The sequence below is a fragment of the Mchenga conophoros genome, linkage group LG17 (genome assembly GCF_057382185.1).
Source record: "Mchenga conophoros isolate Kocher_MC1m ecotype Shallow Benthic linkage group LG17, M_conophoros_male_GT1.1, whole genome shotgun sequence".
Taxonomy (NCBI): Eukaryota; Metazoa; Chordata; class Actinopteri; order Cichliformes; family Cichlidae; genus Mchenga; species Mchenga conophoros.
In genome coordinates this window covers 25,171,518-25,187,985 of record NC_140542.1, presented here as the reverse complement: position 1 = coordinate 25,187,985, position 16,468 = coordinate 25,171,518, and the positions used below count along the sequence as shown (strand labels likewise).

At 40.0% G+C, this 16,468-nt stretch overlaps 1 protein-coding gene and 1 non-coding gene across 5 annotated transcripts; both read right to left on the bottom strand.

Annotated features, from left to right (window-relative positions):
- Window positions 1-7,613: 7,613 nt before the first annotated feature.
- LOC146555543 (forkhead box protein M1-like) lies at window positions 7,614-12,605 on the bottom strand. Of its 4 annotated transcripts, none has more exons than XM_085252381.1 (10): window positions 12,517-12,605; window positions 11,815-12,257; window positions 11,480-11,625; window positions 11,054-11,245; window positions 10,839-10,967; window positions 10,525-10,584; window positions 10,062-10,110; window positions 9,766-9,938; window positions 8,787-9,555; window positions 7,614-8,209 (listed from the first exon to the last, which is right to left on the bottom strand). In XM_085252381.1, the coding sequence occupies exons 2-10, from the start codon at window positions 12,215-12,217 to the stop codon at window positions 7,857-7,859; spliced, it is 2,274 nt and encodes a 757-aa protein (XP_085108507.1). In that variant the 5' UTR covers window positions 12,218-12,257; window positions 12,517-12,605; the 3' UTR covers window positions 7,614-7,856. The 4 variants fall into 4 exon arrangements, with proteins under 4 accessions (XP_085108507.1, XP_085108508.1, XP_085108509.1 ...); XM_085252382.1 differs by having other exon boundaries at window positions 12,427-12,571; XM_085252383.1 differs by lacking the exon at window positions 10,525-10,584 and having other exon boundaries at window positions 7,615-8,209; window positions 12,517-12,599.
- A 3,403-nt stretch (window positions 12,606-16,008) lies between these two features.
- trnav-uac (transfer RNA valine (anticodon UAC)) lies at window positions 16,009-16,081 on the bottom strand. The gene has a single exon. It is a non-coding gene; the product is annotated as a tRNA-Val (tRNA).
- Window positions 16,082-16,468: the final 387 nt, after the last annotated feature.

The window sequence follows — 16,468 nt, the reverse complement described above, 5'->3', positions numbered from 1 at the left end:
CATATATAAAACAAAAACCATATGAACTATATAAAACACTGGTGCTTGTATATGTTGGTGATTGAGACTTGTATAGCGCAGAAAAAAAACTATCTGAGAACCAGTCACATGGAACACATGGAATTATCATTGATTGTGGAGATTAAAATTAATGATATATTTTTATGTGGTTCAGCCACAACTCTACTAAAACTTCAGCCAGTAATAGGTAGGCCAACTTTTGGACCGTCCAGTTGTCTGTATGACTGCCGCAGTACGTACATCACAATTGCACACTATCAGAAAGTGCCAAACAGCCCTGGTGGAGTGAGGAGCTGTAAAGAGAAGCAGAGTGCTCTGTTTATATTCTAAAAGTGTTTTAAGCTTGTTTCAAAGATTCTGTACAGCAGCTTTAAATGTTTTCCAAAAGCACACATACACTTATCAGTGTTTCTCAAACTTTTTACAGTGTGATACCACCTGAGAAAATGTCAAGCTCTCCTAAGTACCACTATGAAAGCATGAAAGTCATAAATCTTACAACACAAAATTAGTATCTGCAGTAAAGATTTTTTCATACATTGTATACATTCTACCACAGGCAAAGTTGCCTCCATTTTTATATTCTTTTTTTAATATTTTGTAATAATTTATTTGTAATAATTTATTCTGTTTTGGGAGTGTTTTTTATGTATCTGTATTATATTATACATACACATTAAAAGTGAATCTCTGTCTAAAAAATGCACTCAGTTTACTTTTTACTCACTATGAGCATCATTCATTATTCTCCCCCAGTAATTAAGGTTAGGATATGTTTTTTTTTTTTCCAATCCATTCTTCTTTTGCAGCATTTAAATAACCTTGATCAGATTTGATGGTTTTGTTACAGACTTTTCAAAAAAAGTGTTTTGCTTTTCTTTCACAAATGTGGGGATTAAATTGTGGGGATTAAAAGTAAAAAAGGGAAAGTGGTTCACCTTGGCACAGAAACTCCTCAGATGAAAACTGGCTCTTGTTGGCACAATCAGGGGAAGCAACGCAAAGCTACCTCCCCAGCTTGTCCAGTGTGGATGACCTAGGCAGGATGTTGGCACCTTGAGTTGTTGAAGAAAAACTAGCTGCTGGCTGCTAGCTTTTTTTCTACAATCTCCTGGATGTCTTGGAATATAATGCCTTTGTCCCATGGAAACCACTTCACAAGAGTGGGAGTCCTTTAAAATCTACAAATGAAGAGTGATCCCAGAAGAGGGGTGCATGCTGGTAACCTCAGCAGCTGCAAGATAGCTTTGTCCCCGATGCTCATCAGTCGCTTCTGCCACTGATCCCAAGATACAGTAGTCTGAATCAGAGTGTGACCCACAGCCCACCAACAAAATGAGAAAAAGGTGCAAAAGGTGCACCTTTAGGATTAGAACAGCAGCCACTTTCTCCAGCTGTGGAAGTGTGCCTACAAAGACCACGCTACTGTGGTTAGCACATCCTGCTGCTAATGAGGATGCACACACACACCGAAATACAAATTTTGCTCATCGTAGTGGTCGTTTGGTCATTAAATGGCCATTTCTGGCCACTAACACGCTATGTGTGGGAGTTTGTTTTTTTGTTTTTGTTTTTTTTATTCATCAAAAGAAGAAATAATGCCAAAAAGGCATTGTTACTGTTACTGGTGCTGACCTGCAATGATGAGTGAAAAAAATATGAATTTTTATCAATTACATGGTGAAAAAATTGGAACTTTATTGCTATTTTTCCTAAAAAGTTAGTAGTAATATGTAATTTGACTGGTATTTGAAGGCTGTAGTTTCTGAATTTGAAAAATATTTTAGTTTTCACAACAAGGACTGGTGCTAATTTAAAAAATAAAGTCGGGCAAAGTAGAAAAATTTTTGTTTTGTTTTTGCCTGTCCTGTTTGGTTCTTTAGCCATATTTGAATTTTATAACATTTTGTGAATGTAAACAACATGAACATGCTGAGAGAGTTTTTCTCTCAGCATGTTCATCATGCTGTCACTGCACAAAAATATAATATCGCATAAAAATCATTGATACTGTTCATTATTCCCATACATGTAGCTGCAATGATGGTTAAAAATAAATCAGGTTGCATGTATTATTTCGGAAAACATATTGTGATTTTCTCAATTTGTGAACAAACAAACAAGCTGAAAGATAGTTTGATCTATTTTGCTTTCCCTGCACAAAAATAACAATAGAAGATGATCAATGTTGACGTTAATCAATTACATGTCCCAGACTCTTCCATTAATCCAGTAGCATTTGTCTTCCAACAAGTGCAATGTACAAACAAACTGGTGTTTTAAGGGTTAAAGACGTAAAAAGTAATGACTGACAAACTCAGATGGTTAATTAATTAATTTTTGACACATTTATTTATTTATATCAAAATGTAATTACTTATTGACACATATAATTAATTCCTTAAAGGAATGAATTTATATCCTTCAAGAAAACAGATAAATAAGATCAAATAGCAAAACCATAAAATACAAAGAAGTGACACTGAGGTAATTATTGATTGATCCAATGAATGAAAAAGTCAAAGAAAAAAAACATCAAACACCAATTCAAACTGGAGCATCCCTGCAATCTATTTAACTATGTTACATTTCCCCCTTATGTGGTAGCCAGAATCCTCCAGCAGCAAAGCAGATGTAAAAGAAACTTGAAGTTAAATGCTCCTAAACTACTGCAAAAAGGAGGTCCGAATAAGTCTCCAATAAGAAATTTAAAATGACAGCATCAAGTGGGCCTTATTTGAACTTGTTTTGGTATAATGATAGATATGCTTCTGAATATTTGACAACCAGAGTAGATTAGAGCACTCTAGAGCACTAGAAATTTCTTCCTACATCGAAAGCCTCGCCTTGTATTGAGAGAAATCCTCTTCAATATGGACAGTTCGGATGGTTTAAATAGTGTCAGATCTAGATTTGTTTCTGTCTTGCTGCTTTGTAGTGATGGGATTTCAACGGGGTGGCTGTAGCTCAGGTGGCAGAGCAGGTCAGCCACTAATCAGAAGGTCGGTGGTTCGATCCCAGGCTGCTTCCTGGCTGCATGCCAAATATCCTTGGGCAAGATACTAACCCCGTGTTTGCCTACTGGTGGTGGTCAGAGGGCCCGGTGGCGCCAGTGTGTCCGGCAGCCTCGCCTCTGTCAGTGCGCCCCAGGGCAGCTGTGGCTACAATGTAGCTTGCTATCGCCAGTGTGTGAATGGGTGAATGACTGAATGTAGTGTAAAGCACTTTGGGGTCCTATGGACTAGAAAAAGCGCTATACAAATGCAGGCCATTTACCATTTCCGGCTCTTTTTAGAGAACCGGCTCTTTCGGTTCGGCTCACTAAAAAGATGTGGCTCTTTCAGCTCCGAACCGGCTCTTCAGGTTGTTTTGTTGCTTTAATTAATTTATTATTAACAATAATATAAAATTATGCACAAAAGGAATTACTAATGTAAAAAAAAGTGGTTTTATTTATATATGTTTATACATAAATATATGCGGTGGCCCCTAGAGACAAAACACGTACAAACTCCAAAACACATTTCTAGCATGAACTGAACTTCCAAAACAGAGCTACCTAAATCACCTAAATTACACAATTGAAAGCATGAAAGCATATGTGTATTGTTTTATACACAGGCACTCATATATATTCAAATAATTTAAAAAAAAGTTCATTTACCTGTTATTACCACACACCAAATCCAGTCGTTGGTACTTGCTGGCTTGTGTAGCCACTAGGTAACAAAAGCTCAACACTGCGCCTAGCATCCTGGAGCACTTCTGTTGTCTTTTGTACGTGTTTTGAGTTTTTACGTGCTTCTGAGTTTTTACGTGTTTTGGAGTTTGTACGTGCTTCAGAGTTTGTACGTGATTTGAAGTTTGTATGTGCTTTGTCTGTAGGGGCCACCGTAAATATACTTTTATTTACTCCACATAAAATGTAATAAATAAATCATATAATACAAAAATTAACTATTCACATTTCAACTTTTAACTATTTAGATTTTCAGCTTTTTCCTTTTACAAATTTAAAGTGAAACAACACAAAACACTACAAACCACAACACAATTAAATATAAATTATAATGTGAAAACAAAAAGAACATGCATATTCTCTGTCATATGGGCCTGCATGAATAAACTTTCTGAATCCTTTATCATCTGCAACTGAAAATAGTTGTGGATGATTACTATCCGGTTGTTCAGTCTGACGTCACTAGCCGTGTCTGGGTCTAAACTCCGCTGCAGGTCCATATATCAAACGATCACTGTGGCATTACTGAGAGTTGAAAAACTGTCTAAAGTCTTTCATCTTTAATAAAATGATCAGCGTTCTGCTCTACCAGGTGTAACAATTGAGTTTAACATCCAGGCATCCATGAAAACGGAATTTATGACATTTAACGGAGTTAGAAGTTAGCAGGGAGTTAGCTCGCTAGCTTCTATCTAAATACAATATAGCATGTCCTGACTGCGGGGTTTTGGAAACAAATTAAAACATACAGCTTTCTTATCACTTCCAGCATAAATGAAGACAGAAAACTAAACAGCAGTGACGTTTGTAGGGTTACTGAAGTTTGGCTAGCTGGTATATAATGATGTGCTACGTGACCGCTAGCGACATAGCTATGTTAGCATAATATAAACAAGCTAACTTTTTTTCCACTCGATAAAAGTTAACGTGAGTTTTCTCGGTGGTCAGAAACAAATGTAATCGCATGGCAGGATGCTGTAAAAGGACCAAACTTCAGCCAGGAGAACAACTGAGATAATTCATCTACAATACAAAGTTAGTCATTCATATACTGCTGCATGGGCTGGGCTGTAGTTACATCCTAAGGTTTTAAAAACTGAGCTTAAATAAATGATTAGCGGTAATAAAAGCCGAGGGAGGTCAACAGGGATCACTGACTGTTTTAGGAGCTTTTTGAGATCAAATAGAAGAAAATACATAGCATTAAACATGTTAACAACATAAAAGCCATATTAAACGCAGACTACTTTAGACCCGGAAGTAGGATTCGTCGCGTCATCACTGAACAACCAGATACCTTTCTAATGTGACGTTGTTGTCCCTGGCTCTTTCTCTCTCTCTCCCTCCTGCTCTGTTCCTGTGCTACTGAGTGTAACTACTGCCCCTCCCCCCTCTTCCCAGCTTAAAGCACAAGGCTCGCATGCGGAGTGAAGCGGGGAAAAAGTGCGAGAGAGAGGTTGAGAGAAAGAAAAGGAAAAAAAACACGGCTCGCGATAAGGAGTCGGCTCGCGTCGTTCACGTCAAAGAACCGGCTCTAAGAGCCATTTCGTTCGCGACTGACCCATCACTAATGTTCTGAGGAGTACAGCGTCTGTCTAAACAACAAAAAGCAGAAGAAGAAGAAGCACCATTTAGCTGCCAGTTAAAAAGGAAGGACCAGGACACGGTGTCAGAAAAGAAAATACAGTACTGTTCGTTTCTTCAGACGATAAGTGATAAGCTGTACCCAGTTCATAAAGCATGCAGATTGTTCATGTTGAGTCTAAGCAAGTCTCCTGATTATCTAGTAAACAACAGCACCCTCTGCTGTTCCTAAGGAAAATTGACAGAGTTTCAAGTGTAACGTCATTGCTGGTTCAGCTGGGGGCAAGGTTGCATCATTAACCACAAGCTGAAATCAGTGCAGAGCACTAAAGCATGACAGGTTACATCCAAAAACTGAAGCTTGGTGCCGCTCCTGCTTCGCTAAAACTCATTTTAAGCCTCTGATGAGTCGAACCACTGAGATCACGTGATCCAGCTTTGCTCGGGGTCGAGGAGCTGATGGGTCAGGGTATGGGAAAAAGGAAGTGGGGATCTTTTTGGACACCAAATATCCAACTGTAGTCCTTACACTAGAGACGGCTTTTGATCTGACCACAGGCTTGGACAGTGTTGACACAACCAAACTAGACCCCGCAGTTGGGGGCAGGAAACTGCGTCCCCTCTCCACTTTCTCATGATTGAACACTGATGTTGCAAAAGCACATGAAGTCTTCAATCAGGGTAAATAACTGCACTCGGATGCCTTCTCTTGAAGCCACGACAAAGAGAGAAACTTGTCAAGACTCTCAAGTACACACACGCACACATCCTTTGGGGATGAAAGAAAAGTGTCAGCATCACGGCACAGTCTTACCCTTAAAGGAGGGAAGCAGTCGGGCCATTCCTGGGCCAGAGTAGGAGAGAAGACAGATAGCATCTTGGGAATCTGTATACAGTGATGTGAGTCATGTGTGCAGTGTGTAGTACCTACGTATGCCTAACATTTATCGCAGGGAGAGTGGTGTTTATAGTGTCGGACACAGGCGAGCAGGCACCTGGCTTCTTTTATTGTCAAAATGCGTACTCCCTTTGGGTCTGCTTGCTGATGAGCTGTTCAGGGGTGTCAAACATAAAGCGCAGGGGCCAGAATCGGTTCGGGAAAGACTCTAATCCAGCCCACTGGACAAAATAGTTTCAGTTTTTCTGCTATTTACTACAGAAAGTATCTATACCAAATAGAAAAAAGTGCAAAAAAAGCACTTTTTCTGTAATTTTACACATTTATCAAGTTTCACTGGTTCGGTCCACTTCAGACCAAAGTGGGCTGTATGCAGCCCGTGGTGTAAAATGACTTTGATGTGTCAGTTCTAGATGGATAATGAATTTGACTACTTTTAGTCTCTACTTCAGCGCTGCTGGCAGCATTCACAAACTCACCTCAGCTGCCGCCCCATGTGGGAGTGAAGAAAGAGTGAGCTATTTGCAAAAAGAAAATAGGGATTTTATGGTTTTTATCTCTTTGTAGATCATTACATTTATGTAATCTAACTGGTATTGAAAGGGTTAAAATTCTGAACTTGAATGAAATTTTGGTTTTAAGGACCAGAACTGATTCTTATTTAAAAAAATCAAGTCAATGAAAGTAGAAATATGTTTTAATATATTTGAATTTTATAGCATTTTGTGAATTTAAACAACAGGTTGGCCATTTTTGGCCACGAACAAGTCGAGTGGGAGTTTTTCTGTCACTGTGCAAAAATATATTAATGCGTAAAAATCATTGATACTGTTAATTATTGATATAATTGTAGTTGCAGTGACGGTTACAAATAAATCAGGTTGCATGTATTACTTGGAAGAAAATGGGATTTTATGATTTTCTCTGTTTATGAATACTTACAAATGAACAAGCTGAGAGAAAGTTTGCTCTATTTCGCTTTCCCTGCACAAAAATAACAATAGAAAAAAAAATCACTGTTGATGTTAATTGATTACACGTCCCAGACTCTGCTATTAATAATACAAGAAAATCCAGTAGCAATGCAAATATATGAAAGTGAGTTTTGAGGTTGTCTTCCAACAAGTGCATTGTACAAACAAACTGGTGTTTCAAGGTTTAAAAATGTAAAAAATAAAGGGTTTTTTATATTTATAAAAAGAACTGATGTTATAGTTTAAAAATGTATGCAGAAAAATAGCACAAAAACCCCACAAAAAAATTATAAAAATTACACACCTAATCTGTTGCTGGACACTTTTGGCCAAGAACAAGCTGAAAGGATAGTGATTTTGAAGAAACCCAGAGGGTTAGTTAATTAATTAAAGACACATTTATTTATTTATTTATTTATTTAATTTAAAATGTAATTAATTATTGACACATATAATAAATTCCTTCAAGAAATGAATTCATGTCCTTCAAGAAGACAGACAAATACAGCAAAAAAGGAAAACCGTAAAACACAAAGGAGGCCAAATATGTAAAGAAATTCAAAGAAAGAACGATGTTACACTTTTCCCCTTCAAAAACAGGTGACACTGGTTAGCAATAGAGTCTGTGTCGGCCCTCTGACTACTTCAGCTGAGGGAACAACTCAGACCAGCTCATGTTTGCCATACCAAGTTCATCATCATCAAGACTAGACAAGCTAATATCCAACAATATCTTGTTCAGGTTGTCGTTCAAGGTATCTGAGACGAGGCCCTCTGTGATTGAGGGACTGGCTGGTGCGCCTCCTCCCCACAAAAGCTTTCTGGAGTAACTACTTGTGAAGCATCCGGTGGGTGACTCTGCTGGTCCGGTCACTCTGGACGGAGCGGATTTGAGAAGCTCAGTTGGGGAGTTAAACAGAGGCAAGTCTTTAAAGGGAGTGCTGCTGAAGCTGAAGGTGGTGTTGTCGTGTTGTGGAGTATCTGTGGGACCACCTGGTGTATGAACAGGAAAAACCATCAAACGGTAATTGAAACTGGAGCATCCCTGCAATCTATTTAACTATGTTACATTTCCCCCTCATGTGGTAGCCAGAACCCTCCAGCAGCAAAGCAAATGTAAAAGAAATTTGAAGCTAAAAGCTCCTAAACTACTGCAAAAAGGAGGTCTGAATAAGTCTCCAATAAGAAATTTAAAATGATAGTATCAAGTGGGCCTTATTTGAACTTGTTTTGGTATAATGATAGATATGCTTCTGAATAGTTGGGTAAAACAGACAACCAGAGTAAATTTCTAGAGCACTAGGAGCGTGATATTTCTTCCTACATCAACAGCCTCGCCTTCTGTTGAGAGAAATCCTCTTCAATATGGACAGTTCGGATGGTTTAAATAGTGTCAGATCTAAATTTGTTTCTGTCTTGCTGCTTTGGTGTGGGCCTAATCATGTAGTGTTTACACAAAGAAAAAAAAAGGAAAAAGAAACAGGTGACACTGCTTAGCCATAGAATGTGTTTCGGCCCTCTGGCTATTTCAACTGAGGGATGAACTCAGACCAGCTGATGTTCGCCATACCAAGGTCGTCATCATCCAGACCAGAGAAGCTAACATCCACCAATATCTTGCTCAGGCTGTCGTTCATGGTATCCAAGACGAGGCCCTCTGTGATTGAGCGATTGGCTGCTGTGGAACTGCCTCCCTGCAGAAGCTCTCTGGAGCAGCTACTTTTGAGGCATTCGGTGGGCGACTCTGCTGGTCCGGTCACTCTGGAGGGAGCAGATGTGAGCAGCTCTCTTGGGGAGTTAAACAGAGGCAAGTCTTTAAAGGGAGTGCTGCTGAAGCTGAAGGTGGTGTAGTCGTGTTGTGGAGTATCTGTGGGACCACCTGGTGTATGACTAGGGCTGAAGTCCAGAATATTTTGACTTCCTTTGCCCACCGGGGTCACTTTAAAAGATGCAACATAAGAAGGTGGCTTGCTGGGGGTGGATGAGGTCAAATGGCTTCTACTTTTTATCGGGGTTTTGAATGAGAACTCCCTATCTGGGCTTTCCTGCCCATGCTTGTCTTCATCCAGCTCAATATGTGGATTGTCCTGGAATGTCGAAGCATCGGAGGCTACGCCAGAGTCAAAGAAATTACTTTCGTGGCAGAGGAGAACAGGCTCTTCATTCACAGAGAGAACCAAGTGCTGTTTGCGCCGTGAGCTGCTGGCTTGTCTCTTTGGAGGAGCTTTGGGGGTCTCGCATTTAATTGGAACACATACCAGCTCCTCCTTCACTTCTACCTTAAAGTCCGTATTCTTCTGAGGAGATATCATCACAGCTGGGGAATCACTTTGTGTCACCTGTCAGACATGCAACCATTCCCATTAAAATCTTAGTGGTATGGGTGAAGTTCATACTCATCTCTATGCACATAATGTTGTCAATGTAAACTCTAGGGAGTTCCAAGAAATACTTGTTTTGAAAAGCAGTTTGCAACTTGCATAGCTTATGAAGTAAAACAACAACAACAACACATTTTAAAAAGCTGAAATATATGAGAAATTCATTACCTTCGGTGCTATGCGGACTCTCTTTGTTCCTCGTGAATTGTTCCCCTTCTGCTGGGAGCAGGGCGGAGGAAAAGGGGTAGAAGTGGATGGCAGGTAGACAGAAGGAGTGACGGGGAGCTGTATGGGCACCAAGTATGAATCGGTTCGAGGCAGAAGAGGTTTCATCTTTCTCTCTGAACACAGAAAACACATCATCATTGCACTACACATTTCCAAACTAAACAGCAGTTTGCCAACCTCTGATCTTTCTCAAGTCTCAAATTTATAAAACAACTCATACATTTCTTTTAACTCACCAGAGCTAGTTGGTGTTTTTCTTGCATCTGGAAGTGTCCTCTTTTGGTGCTGTGAAAAGTAAGATGAGACAGAAATTATATCAGTTAGGAGCCTTACTGTGCTGCCACCTACCAACACTGTAACTTGGCGTTCTGTCCAAAACTTGTCCCTTGATAGCTGACCCTACATCTTTACCCTCAGGAAAGGACTAAAAGGAAGTTTTATGATTGTATGGATACCAGACATTAGGAGAAACAAGTGCTCTTAAAGCACATTAGCCTTTCAGACTGACTTCAGCCTCTCTGCTTCCCTGCTGCTCTCGTCTCCTCCTGCAACAAAAACAGGTGTAGCTACACTGTGTAGGTTTGAAAGTCTGGTGACAAATAGATTCATGAACGTTCAGATTTTTCTGAGGTTGTGACTTGAAGATGGCTCCTGAAGAACTAAAAGAAAAGAAAAAGAAAGGGGCTAAATCAGTCTTACTTGATTAGCCAGTAAAAGCATTGGCACAGGAACAGTGGCAGTCACTGGATCACAGCCCGGCTACAGAGAGAGATGTGAAGTGAGATTAGGGGGAAAATAAGATGAAAAACAACATGAGGAATCTCAAAACACTCTCAAGGTGTCAGCCATGAAAAAAACAATTGAAAAACAAGGATCCAAGCAAAATCATTATATAAACACAAGGTAAAACAATAAGCATTTAACAAGCATTCTTGCAACAAAACATTCAGGCCAAGTACCACAAATGTTCCCAGATATCACCGATGTAAAAGCAACGAGTCAGCTGCACTCACCTTGTACACATGATCAAGTGTGAGGCATCGATTGGCTTCAGGTCGGATAGTCCAGAAAGACTTTTTACCATCTGGAGATGTTTCACGAATGAACAGGTCATGCACAGAGAGGTTATGGCGGATGGAATTCTGCAATTATAAATGAAAAAGTATTTGAAAACTGCTGCTTGCTGCAGAGCTGTGAACATATCACACTTTCAGCAGCTCTGAAGTACCTTCCAGCCTGGTTTGGCCACATCTCTATAGTAAGGGAAGTTGTCCTCAATCCACATGCAAATCTCTTTGAGGGTCATCCTCCTGTTCTTTCTGCTATTGATAGCAAACTGGATCATGACCATGTAGGAGTATGGTGGCCTCTCTGAAATGGGTTGCTGAGGAGCTTCTGCACTGGTATGTGTATTGTGTGCCTATATGACAAAAAACAAACAAACAACAGTCAATAAATCTGACAGTGTAACTATTTTCTGTAATCAGACTACTATTGCTGTCATTATAAATCACAGTCATGACCAATTGGTTACGAAAGGGTGTTTAGGGAACATGTAGCAACATGTCTGGGGTCAATGTTGCCTTCAGACAAGTTTGTGTCGGCACATAAAGGGCAAGGGAAAAAAAGCAGTTAACAAGAAAAAGCTCTGAACCTGAAAAGTCTGTAAAGAGTTCTGGTTCTCCTTGCTGCTGAGCTGCTTTGTAGAGTTTGGCTCCAAGGCACATGTGCTCATCCTACCCAACCACTTAAGGTCGGTAAGGCTGTCGTCAAAGGGACCGCAGTTTACATCCTTATTCACTAGTAAAGTAAAAGGGGAAAAACATTGTTGCTTAAACAGAGGAGGAGTTAAATACAGATTATCAAATCAGACAGAGAGAAAAACAAGCACTAAATTCCACACTTATACTTTAAGTATTATCCTAAACATTTAAAAAAAAAACTTCTTTTTTTCCGTACATGGTTTAATTTCAGTTAGAAGTTTGTCACCTGGGAAACTGCGTGTAGTTTCAGCTTTGACTTTATGTCCTTCTGTACTCCTTGTAGCAGCCGCTTCAGCAGCAGACTGAGGATCAGCTCCATAGTCCCACTTGTTGCCACTCCCACTCAGAAGAATGAACTTGTTTGGGCCCTGGGCACCACACTCATTGCCTTTAGCTGTGAGGTCCCCAATAACGCTTTGAGCTTCTACTTTTTCGGGACTGACAACCACCTGAGTATCAGACTTGGATGGATGGTCCATGATGCGGATACCACCAGGAAAGCTCTGAACAGCAGCTGGTATTGACGGATCTTTGGAGCCTGATTCTCCAGGCTGTGAATCCGTCGCATTTTGATGAAAAGGCAGTTTTCTTCTTTTGAGAATCCGGGGTCTCGTCGGGCTCCGTCTCATGGTCAGATCATTGAAATGTGCCAAGTTGTTCAGAGGTATTCTGCACAAAAAACACAAACGAGCCTGAACAACGGAGATTAACTGTTACAACAAGAGTTAACAGTAACGGTAACGTTTAGCTGGGAGATGGAAATTATCAAGTCAGTTACTGGCGTTAGCCATCAAGTCCGTTCACAGCAATTCAGTCTAGATCAACTCGGAAAACTCACCGATTTAGCTCAAATACTGATCATAATAAAATACTAAGCATTTAACGCTAAACGGGTTAAATGTTATCTAGATAAAACTAAGGTCCGCACCTTCTTTTTATATCGTCAACTCCTCACTTTAGCGGCTAATTTCCTTCGGTTAGTGACGATTTCCAGCTTGTAGAACAAAAGACGTTAGCCAATGTTTTTAACTGTATGAAACGTTGCCAGGATTATATTTATTAGCAATCAAGATGTTCGTATATAATAGCTACGACACTAGAGAATTTTTGTCTGGATAACCATTTTGACAATTAATGAAACATTACCATATAACTTACATTAAGGTTAAGTATTTTTCCCGATGTAACAAGTCAAAATATATTCTAGTGAAAACCTCAATAGACTCAAATGACAACTTCAGACATAATTTGCGGTAAAACATACAGCATCGCTGTACATTCACTCCAGACATACTGCGCTATCCTGGGAACCACAGAACCATCCTGTGACTACATTACAAACAAATAAATGTAATTAAAATATATTGATGTCGCGGTAAAATTGACAGTTTTACTACAGATTTAAAGTAACTTTTCCACACATGAAGTCCTGATTAGGTGATGAGATTAGAAATACTTTATGTATTCTATATTTAGGGAAATATTTTTGTTACACCTGTGAAAAGACTGATGATATAATAATCATAAGAAGAAGAATATTTGGCAGATGACTCTGCCAGACAGATGTATTCTATTATAGAGAGTGAAAGCATACGATATGAAAGATTTCCTGCATGTGTGTTTATGGCAGTGGAGTGAATCAGATATCCAGTTTCTAACTAATTCCAAAGCCAGCCTTCCTAATATGTTTCTTGACGCTTTCTTGATGTCACCAGGTCTCATGCTGGCCCCCCAGCAGACCACAGCAATGCTGACAGATTGGAAATCTCCAAGTTTTTGCTGCACACATTGAAGGATCTCAGCTTTCTGCGCTTCCCCATTTTATATACACTCTCTGTGCTGGTTTTCCAGTTCAGCCAGTTGTCGATGTGGGCGCTCAGGTACCTTTTACTCCCCTACCACATCACCATACTGAAGAGACAGGCCTCCCAGACGACGCCACGAAATCATCCAGGAGTGTTTTGGACATTATTTCATACATCATAGTTATTTCAGGAGTACTTTGTTCTGTTATCTCCCATTTATATTTTGTATAATAATAAAAGTGGGACCAAATGGGACCCAGTAAAATATAGCAGTGAGTGTTTTTGGTCTATGTGCTTTCCAGGAAGTTTAATGTTCTGAGGAGGACAGCGTCTGTCTAAACAACAAAAAGCAGAAGAAGAAGAAGCACCATTTAGCTGCCAGTTAAAAAAGAAGGATCAGGACACGGTGTCAGAAAAGAAAATACAGTACTGTTCGTTTCTTCAGACGATAAGTGATAAGCTGTACCCAGTTCATAAAGCATGCAGATTGTTCATGTTGAGTCTAAGCAAGTCTCCTGATTATCTAGTAAACAACAGCACCCTCTGCTGTTCCTAAAGAAAATTGACAGAGTTTCAAGTGTAACGTCATTGCTGGTTCAGCTGGGGGCAAGGTTGCATCATTAACCACAAGCTGAAATCAGTGCAGAGCACTAAAGCATGACAGGTTACATCCAAAAACTGAAGCTTGGTGCCGCTCCTGCTTCGCTAAAACTCATTTTAAGCCTCTGATGAGTCGAACCACTGAGATCACGTGATCCAGCTTTGCTCGGGGTCGAGGAGCTGATGGGTCAGGGTATGGGAAAAAGGAAGTGGGGATCTTTTTGGACACCAAATATCCAACTGTAGTCCTTACACTAGAGACGGCTTTTGATCTGACCACAGGCTTGGACAGTGTTGACACAACCAAACTAGACCCCGCAGTTGGGGGCAGGAAACTGCGTCCCCTCTCCACTTTCTCATGATTGAACACTGATGTTGCAAAAGCACATGAAGTCTTCAATCAGGGTAAATAACTGCACTCGGATGCCTTCTCTTGAAGCCACGACAAAGAGAGAAACTTGTCAAGACACTCAAGTACACACACGCACACATCCTTTGGGGATGAAAGAAAAGTGTCAGCATCACGGCACAGTCTTACCCTTAAAGGAGGGAAGCAGTCGGGCCATTCCTGGGCCAGAGTAGGAGAGAAGACAGATAGCATCTTGGGAATCTGTATACAGTGATGTGAGTCATGTGTGCAGTGTGTAGTACCTACGTATGCCTAACATTTATTGCAGGGAGAGTGGTGTTTATAGTGTCGGACACAGGCGAGCAGGCACCTGGCTTCTTTTATTGTCAAAATGCGTACTCCCTTTGGGTCTGCTTGCTGATGAGCTGTTCAGGGGTGTCAAACATAAAGCGCAGGGGCCAGAATCGGTTCGGGAAAGACTCTAATCCAGCCCACTGGACAAAATAGTTTCAGTTTTTCTGCTATTTACTACAGAAAGTATCTATACCAAATAGAAAAAAGTGCGAAAAAAGCACTTTTTCTGTAATTTTACACATTTATCAAGTTTCACTGGTTCGGTCCACTTCAGACCAAAGTGGGCTGTATGCAGCCCGTGGTGTAAAATGACTTTGATGTGTCAGTTCTAGATGGATAATGAATTTGACTACTTTTAGTCTCTACTTCAGCGCTGCTGGCAGCATTCACAAATTCAGTCTACTGTGCTGCGTAGGAAGCTTCTTTATTCATGCATATTTCTACCTAATTTCACCTGCTTTGTTTGACAGCAGGGTTGTCACTATAGCCAGGTTTTTACTATGCTTGTGAGTTTTTTTTAAATGAGATATAAATACCCACTCATTCTTATATATGATAATATTGCAAATAATTGTGTAATTGCTATTTTTGTAATCTTTTGTATAGTTTTAGTAAACACTTCCACAAACTTATATTTTCTCCTTTTTCTAAAACAGACACCATCAAAATTGCGACGACATTATGCTGTTGTTGCTCAAGCTTTAAAAATGACGTGATTCACAAACCAGTGGGTGGAGGGGCAGTGGCTAAATCATCAGCTTAAAACAAGCTTTAAAAATGACCCAAAAGGCACAGAAAACAAAGTTACAGTCCAGTGACAAATTAGGTGTGGCGAAGCCTTGCAGGCAGCTAGTGGTTGTAGGTGTTTGAGTGGGTACCGTCTGTCAGCTTAAACTATCTATCTCATTATAATGGATAAAGACTTAAGAATATTCTCAGTTTTTGTGGCCAAATGTAAACATGCTCTTTTTCTGCGGTAAATCTGTGCATTTTAATGTAAAAGTCTGTGGAGTGTGGGACCAGCCGCAGCACTTTTCTCTCCCTCTTAGACAACTAAACGCAGTAACCCTTCTTTCATTTTTTCTCAACCAAGATGTTTCTGCCATGTTTCAGTCCTGCTTCTCTAACAAAACGCATGAGAAATTAATGAGATTGTTCTCACAGCTACGAGGGCTAAAGATGGAAAAACCTATTTTAATTTAATGGTCATCAAACCACATTTTTATTTCTATATCTACCAAAGGGTCAAAACTCATCACTATGGGTGAAGATGTCTGTATGTGGCAAAGAGCTAAGGGGAAGATGACAGTCATGGTACTGCTGGGGATTGAACCCAGGACCTTCTGCGTGTAAAGCAGATGTGATAACCACTACACTACAGAACCAGATGGACTGCCAGCCATTGTTTTTACCTGATGAGTTGAATCCCATGCTGCTGATTCCTTATAAATATGTGGAAATATGTACATTCCTGCTTGTTAAATGATCAAAAAAATAAAAATACTGTAAAATGCAACTTTAAATCCACCAGAAGTCATTTCAGAGCAGAATATTAAGAACAAAGTTATATGAAATGAATAAAGGCACACAGCAGGCGTTTGACACTTTCCCCCTAATGCTCTTGTGTTGACAAATTGAGCCTGCTTCTCTGAGGAGTCGTTATATGACAGACCTAGTCCAGAACCCAGTCTACCTTTCTATTTACCTTTCATTTTATGCGTGACAAGTCTGAAGACTTTATTAGCCAACAGATAAATCAAAGGGATGTAGCT